Raw genomic sequence first — 19,071 nt, 5'->3', positions numbered from 1 at the left:
CGGACGGACTTCGCCGAAAAGGAGGGACCGCTCGTAGTCTATATCGTTCAGTCACTCATAAGCATATTCACTTTTCCTTTAGGCCCCAGCTTAAGTGTCGCACTTACTTTGAGTCACACCTTAGGAGAAAAAGAAAGGTCAACATAGCACGCAGAGTCAGTTAAATGACAACTTAAAGGGACACTTTGTCTCAGCTATTCGTCGTACCTGGCAATAATCCTCTGCCTCCATGCGCATCCTACTTCCCCTTCTGATAGTGTAGCAAGTGGAGCCTGCTTTAAACCAGTTAGCAGGACAACCAACTGTAAAATGACACAAAACCTTCAGTAACTTTTGACGTCAACTGCTACTGAAACAAACCAAATTACACTCGTATATATTGGCAGTTTCTTGTCTTACTAATATTTTTTCTTTCACTTACTGGATAAGATGTTCCTGGGAGGTAATTTCTTGAAAGGTTTGTATTGCACAGCTCCCAGTCTGTAATCATCATCATTCTCATAAATTCGCAAACCAACAAAAGCATCTATTCCAGTGCCCCACCAGTTTTGTGTTGCCAAAATCGGGTCAGTAACTGCTTGCCTCGTCGAGCTTAGCTCGTAAAGATTGTATGGATTTTTTAGGTTATTATTGTAGTATTCCATTGGCCCGTTTGACATAATTGTCACACCATAGTTTTGACCAATGTCTTTGTTGAGGAAAAACGTGTTGTGTTGGCATTTCTGTTCTTTAGGCAACGCACCAGAAAATTCGAACTCGATTGTATACAGTCCAGAATTGTTATAAAAGAAATTGTTTACCACCTCACTCTGTATATCGGTAAGTCTAAGAGTACTGCCATGCCCAAGATTACTGTCAAATGCGTTGTCGACAATATAAACAAAACTTTGGTTACTTTTCCTTCCTGACACAGATAAAGCGCCATTGGCGTTAAAGGAGAAGGTATTGCCGTATATAAAATTTTTTCGCAAACTTGATCCACCGCTTTGTGCTAGCTTAACCTCAATCCCTCCAATGCGGTTACTAGATATAAAGTTGTTAATGAGTTTAAACTTGTTGTCCTGGATTTCAATGGAGATGGCCCTCTTGTGAAGCACTTTTGAAGAAGGGGCGGGTGTGTTGGTGATCTTACAGCGTTCGATTGTGAGAGGAGATCGTATATCGCTTCCATCAGACACAGAAGTCCAGCCTATACTCTGGAGAGAGTTACCATTAAATACACTGTTGAATATTCGATGTTCACCTGTTGTGAAAAATAAATATCATATTAGAAAAGTGCTTAATACAGGTAAGTAGCTTAAAAATGTTCAGCCAAAAGTGATTAATGCGAGTGCTGTGCTCCTGCTTTCTCCCCCCTTCCTCCCCATTCCCACCGCCCTCCAAAGAAAAGGAATTTTGTAACTGCGTTTTTGTTCAAGGTATTCCTCACCTGGGATGATAAAGTTTAGTTTCGTAAAGAAGAAAGCCAAACGAAATTAAAAAGGAGTGCTATCAAAAAAGAAAAAAAAAATACTGCAAGAGAGACGATGTTGGAATGGTGTAGTTTAAACGCCACGGCGACGAAGTTATTTTATCAGAATATGGCAATTGTTAAGATGAATGTTGAAAACCATCTTGGATGGCATTTATTGAACTTACCGCTCTCTGTGAGTTGTTCCGAAAACTCTTCCAAAACTCTTAATTAATTACATGCAAACCTTTATCCAATTGTGTCTTATACCTTTTTTCCACACTTTATATATGTTGACTTCTCAATGCCTCAGTGTGGGACTTTTATTTTCTCTGATTTACTATTGTGCTACTTTGTATTTGCTCATACTTTTCAATTAAAATGCACTCTACAGGAGAGCAACAGCAATTTACCTTCATGCGAACAGCTCCTTAGCACTAGGTTATCCACAGCGACGTAGTTTAGTGAGACATAAAACGACCTGTTGTATTTTGCTTCGAGGATCAGCCTGTACTCATCAACATCGTTGTTAGGAATGTCTATCATTATCTTTCTCCACTTTCTAATGTTACTATGTTTGGTTCTCCAGATGAGCTTTTGTTCGATCTTGGGAAATTTCCCTGTATTATTTTTAAGACAAAGAAACTGAGATGGTCTTTAATCAAGTCCACTGCACATACTTTAATACGACTATTATGGCAAATACGATCTAAAAAACAGATATCTTGACGAAGAAATCAATCTACGGCTGATTAAGAAATGTTAATTCAAGGACTGAAAAAAGAAAAAAAAACCTTTTCAAAAAGGATTCATAAAAAATTACCACAGTACGAAGCAGTTCTTACGAACCTGTTTCCAAGTAAAGAGACAATCGAGTTTCTTCTCCCCTCAAGCGGTAGGTGAACATCACATAGCAGAAGCGGGAAGATTTCTTTATGGATGGGCTGATGATGGCGGCGCGAACGTCTTGTAACACCCCATAGTAATCGCCGACGAAGAGGAATCTTCCTGCACGTCAGGAATGAATGCCAAGCTGAATGTATGTTTTTTCTTTTGTCTAGATTTCTGCCCTGCAATTTTTACCTACAAATGTGACAACGGTTTTGACACAAGTATCTTTCGGAAGGGAGCTTGTGTGATAGAGCAAGACGGTCGCAAAATTTTTGTTCGAAAACTATAATCAATTCTAAAAATACATATACCTTTTTAGTTAATATGTTTTGTTTTCCCAAATCTAGGTTGGTAATAATTCTCCACAGACCTTTTTTTTTCTTATTTTCCCTTATTCACATGCAGATGCAAGCATAATTTTACAAAAGGCAAAGGTGGAGGATTCCCTAGAGACCTTCAATAAAGAAACAATTTGTGCAAACTATAGAGGTATATTAGTTGTAAATTAAAAAGGACAAACCATACCGGAATAAGAAAGGTAGGAGTAATCTTGTATGTAAAATGGCCACCCGTAAGCTAATCTTGCCCATGTTCTGGTGACGTTGTGTCCATGGATTGACACGTTGCTGAATGTACGCCAACCACAGTATCCAACCTCAAATGTACAAGGGCTACCTAAGAACAATAATTACTAACGTCAGATAATATTCATTTTGTACAAAAACTTTTTTACTCAAACCGGAAAACCGTTTTGGTATTTTTTATGAAGCAGGGTTTTCATGTTTCGAAATCGTTTTGACAAGAAATTAATCGTTGGAATGTGACCATAATCCATGTTCCATGTTTTTCTTAATTCACTAACAGGATGTCAATTGGAAAAATATGGATCCTCGCCGTGTACAGTGTTACAAAATTGTACAAAATACAACTCTTGCACAACTGATATGTTTTGCTACCATTATTTTAGGGGCAACAGAAATAATCGAAAAAAAATGTAGACGTAGGAAGATACTTACCCACAATATTGATGTTTTCTACCAGAATAAGGACTTCCGAGTTCACGTCACCAGCCCACTCCAATAAAGCTATACTGCGTGGAATGAAAAGTTCTTTGTGTACAAGAGCAGTCAGGCCCGCATGTGAGCTATCGATGATCAAATTGGAAGGAGTCCTAGAGCCATAAACTTTCAGCCGTCCTGTTCCTTTAGTGTACAACAGAGTCACCTTGATTCCTTTACCCCTGTCCACTGTCAGTACCTTTTGGCAAGTTACCGATACCCTTGTGTTTTTCGGCCGCGTAACATCAAAGTAGAGAAGTGTGATACTCGCTATCAGAACAGGTTTATATATACTACAAAGAAAGACTCGTCCATAGTAGACTCGAGGGATGTTTTCTGCATTTGGTTCTTCAACGGAAAGACCTCGAAGGTTTCTGGATGATTCGCAGGTCTCCATCACAAAGTTGCCACGTATCTGTACCACGTTTATACCAGAACCTCCAGTGTTGTAAAAAGTGCTGTGGTTGAGATATATGTCATTCACTGGAGAGAAGATTCTTAAGCCGCCGGAGGTGCAGTTTTTTATTGTGACATGTTGAATCTTTGGCGCAGTTATGACTGCTTCAATGGCTGGTACCGACACTCCTAAGTGACTTCCACAGTGGGAAAAGTGAACGTGATTCAACACGGAACGCGCGTTGGAACTACTCGCTTCTCCAGTGGATACATAGCGCAGATTCCCCCAAGGTTGACCCTGGCATTTTATTTCTCTCAGGATATTGGTATTGTTTAACGCTTCCTGATTTCCAGAGCACTCATCTAGGGCTGTTTCGTTACCATAGCAATAAAATTCTATTAGGAACGAGTCAGTAGTATTAGAGTGAGATTCATCAGACTTCCAAATTGCAAACATTGGTGGACCATATCCAAGCTGTCTACAAAGTACGTTAGAGACATTGTTAATTACCTTAAAGTTTGAAGCAGCCACTGGTTTCCAAGTATTGTTGTAAAAAACTTCTGCTCTCCCCTCCCATGGGAATCTGCCATCTAAAAGGCGAACAGGTAACCGAAAATTTTTGTTTAGGTCCGAAGGCTCCTTAACTGTCAATACAACTGGATGTAGAGATGTCCCTTTCGCCTTAAACGTTCCAGCGACAAGTATGCTCTTTCCGGGGCTTACGCTGATTGTGACACCTGCCTCTATGGCTAAAGTGACATTTTCTGTAACAAATAAATCCGAAGTTACGAAGTAAGGACTTTGAGAAGGATGAAGCGTTAAAGACTCCAACAATCTCCCTGACAGAATACGGCCAGGGATTTTAAATTCACGTTCTCCAACAGCAGATAAGATGTGGTCATCTCTACTCAGAAGAATTGGCAATAATGTGGCAACGGCAAAGTCATAGTTGTCATCGAAGTCCCAAATCCTGTCACGCACTTCAGTAATGTTTTTTGTGCCCCACCAGTTATGTGTGACGTTTACAACGTCACGAGTGGAAACAGCAGATACGTTCAAACACAGCTCCCTCCTGTATTGACTATTATTCAATTTGTTGAAGTGAAACTCCATTTCTTTATATGACAGGATGCCAGTGAAAACAACTGCGCAGGAGCTAACGTGGTTTAATAACTGTGCAGAAGAGTGAGGGATATTATTAAATATAGTGTTATTATTAAAGCCAACCTTTTTCCTCTGAAGGGATGGAGAGATGTCATAGATCATCTGAAGGAAAACCACACCTTCTGCCTCATTTGCTGTGAAAATGTTGTTTTCCAAAACAAAGCGCTCGTCCAGGCGATGGACTTCTATCACACTCTTATCCTCACAAAGATTCTCATTGAAGAGATTATTTTGCAACGAAATTTGAACGTAAGATGCCGTGCCTTCTAGAAACACGCAGGGTCCTAAATTCCGTGTGAAGTTGTTATTTTCAACCTCAAAGCTGTCACGACTTGCATATCTGCCAATGTAAATCACTCCGTTGACTGGGCATCGATTCGCCAAAAATAAATTACCTTGAATAATTACGGTTGATCTCCGTCCATAGTGCCAGGACCTGGTCTTCAACAAGATTACACTGAACCCTTGATTTTCCCTAAAGGAATTATTAGTGAAAGTAAAGGTTTGATCAATATTCCTGTTAAGTGAAATTTCCACAGTGGATCCTTGATTGCGAAAAAAATAATTGGAATGAGTTACTATGGCGGGGGAATAACTATCATAATAAGTATAGATATTGTGGTAAATGGCTCCCTTCTTGTTTAGAGAAAAACTATTATTAATTAATAATAAATCTGGGCGCGACCCGTAGGCGTGATCATAGGTCACCAATCCATAGTCACCACTCGCTGTAATGGTCGAGTTTACAATCGTGATTGAGTCTTTGTCACTGTGAGATCTTCCCTCGATTAACATATAGACTCCATGAAGAAGGGAACTGTTAATAATGCAGTTTTGTATGATAAGTTCTTTGGAAGTAAGATGCTGTATGATAATTCCTTGCTTGTTGCGATGGAGACTTGTTGAGATGATTTCAATAACCTCAATGCCGATCGGTGCAAGTCTGATACCGAATTCTTGGGAGGCAGTTAATTCTGTGTCAACGATGCTGAGATATTTCAACATGGAACCTCCAACAAGAACAGCTCCTTGAAGACTGCTAGAAACCTTTGTACGAGCTAACCTAATTTCTCCACCGATGTATGCAAGCTTTTCGCTGGCTGTTGATTAAAAGAAAATAGTATTTTTTTTATTAAAAATATGTTATTTTCCGTAATGGGAAAAACTATGCCCGACCTCGGGCACAGTTTTTCCCACTACGGTCTGACCAGGGTTGCTGAACATCATTTTAAACTTATCATTTAACTATGCCAAATGCTTGCCAAGTGAACCAAGGATTGAAATTACGGCAAAAGCCTTCATGAACTGAACAATTCTTGAGAAAGATTTTTATTTGCGTACTGATAAAGGAGATTAAAGAGGCTTTAAAACAAACTTTTAACTTTTTCTCCTTTTTTCAATAAAAAATGTTTCCACGACTTTGTTGTTGCTATATTATAGAGGAATTGGTCCACGCCTTAAGCTGTGCGTATATCGAGTTATGGTGCACGCTAGAGGTTTGGGTAGCACGAGAGAAGCACGAGCGAAGCTCTAGCTTCTTGAGTTCCAAATGGACCAGTTCTTAAATGAAGGAACTCGTCATTTTTAAAAGAAATTCGAGAGTCTAATTCTTTGGGATTATGTATTTTAAGACTACAGACATCCCGTACTTAAATCATGAAAAATTTTATAAAAATATGGATTACTACTTACCTTTGACTGTAAACACCAAGAAATTGATTACTCCACTAATTCCAGCACGCTTATAAAACTCAAAAGAAATAGACGAATTTGATGAGTTAAAGATTAGCTGATTATCCCATGATGACAGCCCCATCGTCCATGGGGACCCTTGAGATATATTTACTCCATCGTACACGTGCAAGTAAAGATAAGATGCATGCCAATGAGCTGATTTGTAAAGCTCTTGAATGACAATTTTATGTTCGGTTTCTGTCCTCAAGATATGGTGACATTTGAAGCTTGATTTCTCTTCCAATATCTCTAAGGAAAAGTGAAACACTTTACCTGCTGGTACAACAGTTTCATTCTCAGAGCAGACATGGAGAACCTTGCTCATGTCTTGGTTGGTCATTTTGGCAGTGAATTTATATGTGTTTTCCCACAACCTTGTCGTACTTAGAAATTTGAAACCATTGCCACTGTTTCTTTCCATGCATATGTCTGTAACCATTAGGGAAGGAGAATGCGAGAGGATACCATGTGACTTTGTATTTGATATTGTAGAATGGGGTATCAACGACCTGTAGTGGAACGGACTCTGATATACCACTTCTATACCGGATCCAACGGAGTTGTTTATGAAAACATTGCTCATACGAACATTGTGATGATAGAAGTCTACTTTAAGAGCGGCACCAGGAATTTGGATGTCACTACGATGAGCGAAACCAGCATCAAATATTTCCAGGTGCCGTAGAAAGGTTTGATGTGGTGTCATTGTTAGATGAAGTCCCGCCCAATTGTATTGTTGACAAAACACGTGCACGATGTACTCACCACATGAAGATCTATAGCTCCTTGTTTTGGAACTACAGTTCATTATGTCACTATCGACGTTCTCATCACAGACAACGTTATGAAGGAAACCAGGTTCGTTTCCAGAGGGTTGTTTGAAACTGTGAGAGAAATATGTAAGATCAAGTTGTTGGCAAATTATTTTGGCCTCTGAGGTAAACGATCTGTAATGCGAAAGACACAGAGGCCACCAGGTGCCATTAACTAAAAATTCCAATCTACCTTCCCATGGGCCGGCACCCCCGCTAAGACGAAATGCTCCCCGGTGAATTATTTTCGTAAATCTCACTTTTTCACTTTCGGTTCCATTGACAAGAAGCGTTCCATATACAACCATGGCTGATCTGGAAGGAAACAGCAATGTAACATTTTTTGGTACCACCAAAGTCCCGTTGGTCAAGATAATGATGTCATCTCGAACATAGTAGGGCGATTCAGTAATTGACAGGGTAAGCGGTCTATCCACGATTCCGCCAATCGTTGAACCTCGTAGAAAACAGCTTGGTCTGGAGGTATTCGAACGAATGACACGTTTTTCTGAAGAGAGGAAATACGGGAAGAAAGCCACCTGCGACAACTGAACTCTGTGATGAAAATCGAAGATCTTGTCAAAGATTTTGCACTCATCTGGCGTGCCCCACCAGTTGCGCTTTGCGTCAATAATTCGACGATGATCATAAAGCAGCGTAGAGATTTGATAAGCGAAGGCGGGATTTTCAAAGATGTTTTCACGCAAAGTAAAACTTCCTTCTTTAAAGACAATGATCGCCCGACTTGTGAGCCGTTTAAAAAAATTTGGAAAAAGATTTTTTAGATGGGGTTCGTTGTCTTCAAAAGTGTTATTTGTTAAGACGGTAATCGAGCTTCAGGATATGAGTAGAAGTCTATAAATACAGCATTTTCGACACGGTTGTTGTTAAATCTGTTTCTGCTGATTTTGACATTGACAGGGTTACTCCTATAGCTACCACAACTGATATCATCAAAAAGTTTGATTACTTTTTCCGTGTTGTTCACAAAAACGTTTGAATCGATTAAAGCGTCTATGCCGAGGAAACCTGTGCAGTACACGTAAATTGCATTTACTTTGTTTTGTTCAAAGTGATTGTTCTCCAAAAGGGCCGTCACTCTTCTTGGTCTATCAAAATACCACCGGTTGTGGTCCGGAGACAAGATTATTCCTCCTCCGCTGTTACTTGCTACGCGATTTTTGTTAATTGTGATAGAAACATTTGAAGTATGTTTCTCAAGGGCTAATTTAACACCATAGTTGGCATTTTCACTGATCACGCAATCTGTCAGAGTAAGATGTTTAAAATAGTGTCTCTGTCGAGAGATATCACGTGGAGGATCGCACAAACTAATTCCATACCTGGAGTTTAAACTTGCTGTGCAATTAAAAAACTGATGAGTTCCCTCCTCGTTTGAAATATAACCACCATCGTGACTGTTGCGTGAAAAATCGCAATATTTGAAGTTGGTAGATACTTTACCATCAGAAAACCGTACTCCACAATGTTTATTTAAACCAAAGGTTACGTTCCAACATTTGACCTTACCAGCACCGTAAGCTATTGCTAGCCCGCTATGAGCATTTCCACTAAACACTGAGTCAAAAAAATTACTTTTGAGGGCAACGCGCAAAAAATATAGTCCATTTAGCGTATTCTTTTTGGAAAACATTTGGTGAATTGTACATGATAAAAAGCTGCTGTATACAATTCGAAGACCATTGGCGCTGTTGTTAATCACGTGAGTATCGAATATCTTCATTTTCCCCTGAAATCTGTCTATCATCATTCCGTCCATTTTGTTCCTTAAGACGGAGGTCGAGGAAATGTTCATATTTCCTATGAAATTTTCTAAGTATAATCCAGTTGCTTTGTTATCATTGAATGCACAGCGGAAAATTCTGAGAGAGCAACAATCTGCGAAGATTAAACGATAATGAATCAATCAATTCAGAGAACACAGCACAGATGGTGGGCAACTTATTTGCAAAGCTACTACGTGTAGAAGAATTCAAAGAACATGTTAGAAAGGGTAATAAGTTAGTCTTATGTTTTGTTTGTGTAGTATATTCTTTAAACGAAGATGATTTCAATTGAAGCGCAGCAACGTTTAGTTTCTTAAAATAATAACAATAATAATAAATTTACGAACAAGAAGTGATTTTGAAAAGCATTTCACTATAAAAAATTGCGATAAAACATTTCTTAAAATCATTTTAAGATTAAAAAAAATTGCTAAAAAGCGACTACGTTTCGACGTTGGCTGAACGTCATTATCAAGTCAAAATAAGTAGACTTTTTTCGTCTATAAATATTAAAAAAACAACAATAGCTGATAAAAAAATTGTAACGTGAGAAAATATCAAACAAAGAGTTTCGCACGTATGGAGTCCGTCTGAATATTTAAATTGGGCTTAAGTTTCTTGATGAAGAGCATTTCAAATACTAAGCAATCAAATTTGCTCTGGCACTTTCTTAAAACCGTGAATTGGCTTTCTCTCAAAAGGTTGTTGTTACCATGAGCTTCTAAGAAATGTCTACCGATTGCCGAACTTTTGTGTTCAGCAATGCGTTGATGAAGGTGTCGGGCTGTATACCCGACATAATCTGCATCGCACAGATCACATGATTAATTAATTAATTGATTAATTGATTAATTAATAACAATTAAAGTTATTGAAAACGCATTCTGCATATAAATGTCTCGATACTTTTTACAACTAAAGGAAAGAGCTCTTACGAAACAAGTACGTTTTCAACGCCATTTTAAAACTATCAACAGAGTTACTTTGCCTAATGACAAGCGATAGCTGATTTCACAACCTCGGAGTAATTGCCGCAAAAACACCTACCTTTGTCGGCCGTTACCATGAATTTCACCCTGGCGTCTGAGCTGCCACCACTAAATCGAAATCTTATGTAAAGTTCGTGACCAGAACTTGAGTATGGAGTGACAGCCTGATTGGTACCTGTAAACTCGTCCAGGAACATGAGTTTTGTTGCATTGGTTGAATTTCCATCGTGGACGTGCAGCTCCAAATACGCACCAGTGATGGATCGAAAGTGCAGAGCCAAGTGCTGCCCTGGCTTAGCTCGTATTACCTAGGAACAATGTAAAATCTAATTAAACGAAATAAACATTACATTACGGTTTCATCGAATACGCCACGAATGAAAAGTATTGAACAAAAATATCCCATCGTTCCTATCACGTTAAACAAGTTTTCATCACGGAATAAGTTAATAAAGATGAGGCTCTTAACCTCGTGACTCTTGTCAGTGACAAGCACCTAACTACACATTCAATAGCAGCAACCTACTCTTAATCATTAATTTTATGATGGTAATTTAAAACTATCCTTGTAGTTGCACACATTGGTCTGTTTCTATTGTTTGTATTGTCCAATGAGCTTTTAGTTAAACACTTTAAATTTAACTTTGTACTTTGCATAAATCAGGACTGAAGATGACAGAAGAACTGTCGAAACATGTTTTTTTAAGAAAATGTCTTTTATTTTAAAATTCGTTACTAATTTACTGCTATCCAGACTTTTTGGCAACATCTAATTTCGCCTTATAATATCACCCATTCAGATCAAACAAAGTCTCAAGAATATAGGAAATGTTTAGCATTAAAAGAAGCTCTTGATTGTCAAAAAAATTCTCCTTGTCAGCGCCTTAGGAAATGTTTAGAGGGGAGAATGTGTATACTGCTGTTAGGGTGAGAAAAACCATAATGATTGCTTTCTAGGTTTAGAAAATTGCTCGAGTTAATGCTGTGTTCGCTTTTTATCTGGATTTTCACGTTTCGCCGCTAATATTAAAGACTTATAATTTTTTCGCTATTGCGAGTAAATGTTTCGAGAACAATAGGCATTCCGCGCGATGATGTTTATTCCGTTTGAGAAGGAACCCAATAAAGCTTTGTTTTGAAATTTCTGCCTGCCTAAGGACAAACGGAGAGACGAGGACTCTCGAACGAACTTAGGGTCATGGCGTTATGAACAAGTTAGATCGGCTTGATACTATTAATCAATAGCTCAGGAATTTATGAATATTTTCTTACCTTGGCACATTCTACATTGGAATATGCTTTGCCAAACGCTTGGAAAATCAATGGAAATGAGGCTGTGTTATTGTTCGCATCAAAGGAACAAAAATCCACTGCATTAAGGACAGTACCACGGTAAAACATGCCTTGTCCAAGAGTTGTGTTCTCCACCATAGTGCTCTCCAGAGTGACATCCCTAAGTCTTCCTTTAATGTCGATACCAGTGAAACGACTGTTCCTGACCCTACTATTACGCATGGTCAGTTGGGAACTCGAATTAACGGACCTCACTCCGTATACCGAGTTTTCAATGCGCACGTGATCGAGGATTGGAAGAAATCCTACGCCCCTTATTGCTTCGTACGCTTGGGAGATGTCAACGTATTCGAAGATAGAGTTATTTTTTGAGCCTGTAAACTCGATACCCATCCAAAGAACGAATTTTACCAGACTTTCGCATTCTAATCCAATATCCTGTCCATGATCTGTAAAGAAAGCAATATCACAGCATTCTCTTGAAATCCACTAAGCGATAAAAATCGATAATGGCAGGGCATCGTAAATTGTTGAATTTCAATAGTAATCAGTTGATTGATTTCATATATTTTGGTGATTACTGAATGTAACTTTGACTGATTTTTATGGATGCCATATCGTTTTGATTACCCTTTAGAGGGTAGCTATTTTGCAGATTGTGCGTACCTTTGGTTAAGTTGCATAAAGTTTGGATTACCTTTGTAAAAGGTAATCACTACGCAAATTGTGCGTGCCTTTGGTTAATTTGCACACTATGCGAGTTTCGAGGCGTCCTATAAACAGATTCGACTGACGTAATCTAACAGTTAAGAGCACCTTCAAATTAAGGTAACCATGTGCACATTTTATTTTAAAGTGGAGTGACTGTAACGTGACTGGAACAATCGAGTAAGGTACGTCTCCTCGTAGATCGAATAATAACAATAATAATAATGATAATAATGATAATAATAATATCATCATCGCGATCCTACGATCAGCCTTGCTGTGTCTCAGAGGAACCAGGAGCAAGAGAAGAGCAGCCAATATATCTGACATTGACATTACATCGGAAAGTGCGCAAGCCAGAATTTGAGAGTAACTCTTTATCAGTTTGAACTATTATTTTTAGATAGTTTTTATTTCTTTATTAACTTTTTGATGCTTTTTATAATTGTTATTAGTAGTCTTTAGATAGTCATTTTACGACAATTCTCTTTCGTACACAAGAAGAATGTACAATAGGTATATATTTTAATATTCATATTCTTGAATCTGTAAATAGTCTATTTTTTTTTAATCTATGAATAAAGTTTTGTTATTATTAAAAAAAAAATAATGATGATGATAATAATAATAATGATAATAAAACAAACTAGCGCGAGATCTAACGGGATAAAAGTATTTACTAGGAGCCCCGGCATTACTTGGGCTCCTGTACTTACTTAATAAATTTGATCGTTTTAGTTTTTTCTTTCCTCCTGCCAGGCCCGTAGGTCCAGGGACGGAGTCAGAAAGTGGGTTTTGTCATCTTCAAACATGTGACGTAGTCCCACTTCAGTTAGCGAGCTTTACGAGCATTACGTTTCAACCCAGCAGTAGCAAGGTAAGCTTCAGTCCTTTGTTTTTTTAGCTGCACAACTCCCTTTTTTCCAAATACTCCGACACTCTCAAATCGGTCGATTACAAGTGAAACTTCAGTGCCTTTGAATACATTGACCGTTAAAATTATCAAAGCACACTGAATGCTTGACCATAAATTGATTCGACTGAAACCAGAAATTCATTGGTCAGAATCTGAGGGGCAGAATTGCCATATAAACAAATTAGGACTAAGTGATGGCTGTAATTATTATCGTAGCCCGACATTTGTGGTAACATCAAGGCTTGACAAAGAAGAGTCTCTTTCAATAACAGACTGTAGATCTAGATATACACGATAATTGGGAAATGGGCCTGTTGCCTGTAAGCGCAATCATTACGTCATGTATTTTAATTGTTTACAGTTGCATGTTATGCATATTTAATGCTACTTTACATATAATTCCTAAACCCCGCCCCTAATCTAAGTGTATTATTTTTACCAAAATATTTTCTCTTAATTTTTTAACATGCCATGCTTACTTAGTTTATTAAAGATATAGTTAAAAAAAGAATAATAATAATTAAAAAAAAACGCGCCGAGTGCATTGTTGTGTCATATAAGGACGCCGGAATTTTGAAGAATACCAGCGAAGTACCCTTCTCGAGTGTTCTTAAAAATTCCTAAGTGCTTATATAACTCAACAATGCTCGACGAACAAGAGTTTTTCTTTTATTTCTTTTATAAGATGTATTGTGAATTGCGCGCGTGCTCGTACCGATAACGTAGGCTGCGTGCATTATATCTCAGCAGTGTGCTCGTGTGCGTAAGGCGCGTGCTTTATGGAAATATAATGAACTCGTTCTCATCAATCACGGGCCGTGCATTTCTATGAACATTTTATAATAATATATATTCAATATTAGTAAACTGTCGGCGCAAAATAAGCTCTTCTCATTCGAATTTTAACGACACCTCTCTGCTCAAATATTTTTAAACAAAATTTTAATCCCGCACTCAACACTTTTAAATAACAAAATGAACTCTTAAATGCTTAATCAGTCCCATTTTATATTCATCATTGGGTGATACTGAAATGCATAAGCTATGTAGCTACTTAAAAATAAAATATCAATTTAATATATAGTAATGAACGCAGCTGAACCAAATGCAATTGTCCAAATTTAATTGAAAATAATTAACTTCTTAAAACCATACAAAGCGAAATTTTTATTAAAAAAAAAAAAAACAGTTCCTTTACCGAGAACAAAGAAAATGAACTTACAAGAGAAGAATTTCGTTACATAAACTGCGATGTTATATAGGGATTTTTTTTTTCAGAGGGCACGGTAACGAATCCTGCAATCTGATTGGTTCTTTACCCGGTCAGTATTTTCCTATCTCTGCCCACGGGCAAGGGTAACGCTTTCGTGAGATGCCGAGTACATCCCTTCATTCGTTGCCATTTTTCATAAATATACGTCGTTTTTACCGGCTGGGCAGTATTTTTAAGCAAAGACGTCGGTCACTACCTCAAGCCGATAAATAACTTATTAATCCTCTCTTTTTGCTCTCCCGAGTCACTTTGGTTGACTAAAAAAATTTTCGTTTCAGAATGACTTTTTTGTATAAGCAATAGTGTCATTACGTTGCTTGACAGGCGGTCTAAAAGCCATCTGTAATTAATTTTAATCGCTCACAAAAAGTACCTAGAAATTCAAAACGTGGGATATTTGGTTAAAGTTGAACTAATTGATGGAACTTTCATTCATTTAATATCTGAATTTTCTCAAACAATTTGTTCTTAGTGAAAAGGCGAGCGAAGTTTTAATTTCAGTTCTACAACAAATATACGCTCTCGGTGAGTCTTTTCAAGTCCGTTCAATTTGGACATTTGTACCGTAAATTGCTCAACAGAAACTTGAGGAATTCCATGAGAAAAGGTGGCATTAAATCCCCTTGTGTCTCGTTGGAGTGTATCATCCGAATTTAGTTTTTGTGGAGGAAAGACCAGATTTTCACACGCCGTTGTAGCAAACAAACGAGCAAACTCTCACAACTTCAAAACAAAAAAAATTGAATTTACTTACAATTACTTTCCTCGCCGATTACTTAATGAACAAAGGTAAATCTTGGTACATAATTTCATCGTCGATGAGCGTAAATAATACTTTCCGTAAGATCATTGACTGTTTTTGAAGAAAATTTTGTGGTGACAGTCCTTGCCAAACTAGGTTCGTTATTTTTCAAAAATGTACATGCGCTTTTTTCTTTTCTTACGCGCTCTCTAATTGACAACTGTCAGATTGTGACATACTTGTATAATAATGTTTCAAAGTTTGTTTGGAAGCCTTTTAAACCACCTTTACCTTTACCCAAACGAAAATGCATCACCTCTATTTTAGCTACCATTTACTCGCTCAAAAACTGTTCAGTTTATGGAAGATCTTGTCGTATTTACAGCCCTATATCATTCGGGTTCTTTCGGAATAAATTTCGTTAAGTTAAAAAAATACTAATTATGTTATTTAACGGCTAAGAGTTGGTCCATATGACGAAAAACTGTGACCTCGGCCTTGAAAATGCTGCCCTCGGCCTACGGCCTTGGGCGGCGTTTTCAAGGCCTCGGTCACAGTTTTTCACCAGACGGACCTCCCAGCCGGCAAATAAAAATATATTTCTGGCCCTGAGAAAAGCCGTAACGATGCGCGTGAAAAAATATCGTATTTTTTCTCTTGTGTTGATATAGCCAATCAGCTGCTGACACGTCACTCGCCTTTGGCACCACTCGCTCTGGTTGATTGATGAATGGCAAAGCATCGCAGGGCGTTTATTTATTTATTTATTTTATTTCCAATCCAAAGTTGTTTGTTTCTGAGATTTGCACGAACTATGGCTGAAAAATTCGTTTTGCATACAGATACAGACGTAGAAAAATTTCTTGCAAACCGAAGGGGACTTGACGTTGCTTTTGGCGTTTCTCGCGACGGAGAAAGAAAATCGAAAACTTGCCACCGGCCGAATTGGATACCTTCCTGAGCGGATTTCTGTTATCCGTGCGGAAAAAGTCTGGCAAAGAGTATGAAGCAACAACTCGTAGAGGATTTATTACTTCGGTTGAACGCCATCTGACAAAAAACGGCGACTCATTAATCATGGGTCAACCGTTCGCAATAACATGAGATGCATTGAAGTCAAAACAGAAACAGCTGAGAAGGCTTAGCAAAGGAAACAAACCACGAGAGGCCGCTAGTCTCGACCAAAACGAGATCGATCTACTTTTCAAGAAGGAAGTCATGGGAATTCATCTGCCTCAAGCACTCATTAACATACTGCGGTTCAACAACTGTTTACACTTCGGAATAAGAGGAGGGAAAGAGCAACGCAACCTTAGTTAAGGAGATGTTGTCCTCAAAACCGGCTGTCCTGGCAAACGATATCTCGATTACTCAACTGAAAGAGAAACAAAAATAAGACCTGGCGATAATCTACTAAACAGAAGACAAATCAAGCCACGAATGTACGAAAACCTTTCAGTGTCCGATGAGGGAAATCCCATTTCATCATACAAATTGTACATGACTAAACGGCCAAAGGAAACTCTCGTCGATGGGTCGCCATTCTACTCAACGGTAAACGATCATAGCAAAGAAAAGTCAGCCTTATCAAGTGCGAAATGGTTTAAGCTTCAACCTATGGGAGCGAACAACCTAAATACCTTCAGGTAAGACTTTGCGAAGGCAGCTGGTCTTGGAATAGATAAGCGAATCACCAGCCATGGTGCAAAGAAAATACTTGTGCAAAGACTGCGAGACAGCGATGTTTTTCCAATAGAAATTGTCCAGATGATCAGCCATAAGAATCTTCAGTTCATCAATAACTACAGTTCATTGGGGGAAAGTCAGCAAATGTCAATTTCAACCCTCCTGTCGACAGTATGTTCAAGCACTTCTGTCTCGCAGCGGCTTCAATCGCAAACAGTGCTGCAGCCAGTGATACGACAAAACTTTTCTGCGACGCTTGTGCCCGGTAAAAGTCAAATTTTCAAGTCTTTCTTTCAAGGAAATTATATTTCTAGAAAAACATTTATATTTCTAGAGAGCAAAAATTTCTTTAAAAAGCAAATACCTTTGCCAAGACAAATTGTTTCAAATTTTCATACAGAACATTTTACTGTAGAACAATCTAAAAGAATAGGAGAAGAAACAGAAAAAAGGAAATAATACTTTTTGAGTTAATTTGCATTTGCTGATATTACAGTTGATAAAGCAGATGAAGCTGTTGAAACTGAAGAAAAACCTAACAAGAATTGAAAAGAGTCATTGAAATAGATGAAAGTGCCTTAAAAGATATTATAAAGACAAAAGGTTAGTGTTATTGATTTAATAAAATGAATTTTTTTAAAATTAATTTAATTTTATTAAATGAATTCACACGTGCTAATGGCGATATAATTGATTTAATCACAAATAAATTTAATGGAAATGGTTAAGGGATTCTTAACAGAAACATCTTACCTTTTAACAGAAAAAGGATGTGAATTTTTCATTAAATATTCTGGTCGGATTAAAATGTAAATTAATTATCAGTTATTTGATTTAGTTTAATATCAACCAATCAAAACGATCGACAGAGGCTCATCTTACATTGATTTGCTTATTGAACTCAAGAATCCAATGATAGGTCTTATGATTATTAAAAATTATTATAATTGTTTTTATTATAATCATTTATAGAATGTTTATAAAAAAGAAATACCAAAGGATCCACAAAGAAAGGAGGTGAACTTGATTATACAGACAATACTTTTCTAGTAACAATTAGTCGAATGAATAAAATAGAAAGAAAAATGATGATATAACAATTGATGTACTTGGTTATAAAAATAAAAGTGTTTCCTATTTATATTTATCAATGCCAGTTTGAAAGTGAAATGAAACAATTGCTTATATCCGATTATCAAGGCAACAGTCATTATATTGATATTAACGATTTTAATAGATTTAATTATAAACAATCAAAACAGTATGGTGAGAGATTTTTTTATATGTTTTGTCTTCATTACTTCACTGCACAAGAAATACGTGATAAATATAAACTTGCTTGTATTGAGATTAATGGGAAACAAGCTATTAACTAACCGCAAAAACTAATTTTGTTGACTTTAAGAGTTATCAGAAGAAGCCGATTGCACTTTTTGCTATTTATACAGATTTTGAGAGCATTATTATACCACGTGAAGTGCAACACAAAGATGAAACTATGAGCCATGTATATGAAACTCAAAAACACAAAATAGATAGTTATGGGAATAAAGTTGTTTGTGGGCAAGATGATAAATACATAAAAAAGTCAAGATTTAAAGAGAAGAAAATGCTACTTACCAATTAACAGAGGCAATTCGAAGAGAAAACTCTTATCAAGATTTACAAAAAACAGACAAAACATTGAGATTATAATGACAGAAAAACATAAAATATCTTATGAAAAGACAAATATTTGCTATGTATGCTTCATCATAGGTCAAAAGATGAAGACAGAGATCATTGTAATTTTAAAGGATTGTAAAGAGGTCTAGCTCTTGTTAATTGAAACTTGAATTAGAAATTTAACGATAAAAATACCGATTGTTTTTTATAGCCTGCGTGGTTATGATTTTCGTTTTATCATGCAAGAAATTTGTAAGTTTAAAGATATTGAAATGTATGTTAAAGCATCTAATACTGAGATATATATGAGTTTCATACTATCGAATAGAATTTATTAATAGTTTCAATCTTGTGGCAAGTTCTCATGAAAATTTGGTCAAAAATCTTGTGTAAATCCTGGTGATTTAATAACAAAGCATCAATTCAACAAAACGGAAATATGATGCATTAAATTTAAATACAACAAATACAATATATATTTAAAAAAAAGATTGAAAATGTTGCAG

At 37.1% G+C, this 19,071-nt stretch overlaps 1 protein-coding gene across 1 annotated transcript in view; it reads right to left on the bottom strand.

The window, feature by feature from the left end:
• The window catches only part of LOC131783609 (uncharacterized), a 46,319-nt gene that overhangs the window by 23,594 nt on the left and 3,654 nt on the right, over positions 1-19,071 (bottom strand). The window contains 10 exon segments of the mRNA XM_066174138.1: positions 208-302; positions 422-1,243; positions 1,864-2,070; positions 2,300-2,458; positions 2,867-3,016; positions 3,358-6,060; positions 6,653-8,335; positions 8,338-9,405; positions 10,341-10,590; positions 11,555-12,024. Coding sequence (XP_066030235.1) covers positions 208-302; positions 422-1,243; positions 1,864-2,070; positions 2,300-2,458; positions 2,867-3,016; positions 3,358-6,060; positions 6,653-8,335; positions 8,338-9,405; positions 10,341-10,590; positions 11,555-12,024 — 7,607 coding nt within the window.

The sequence above is a fragment of the Pocillopora verrucosa genome, chromosome 11 (assembly GCF_036669915.1).
Source record: "Pocillopora verrucosa isolate sample1 chromosome 11, ASM3666991v2, whole genome shotgun sequence".
Lineage (NCBI taxonomy): Eukaryota > Metazoa > Cnidaria > Anthozoa > Scleractinia > Pocilloporidae > Pocillopora > Pocillopora verrucosa.
This window is presented reverse-complemented; position numbering and strand designations above follow the sequence as displayed.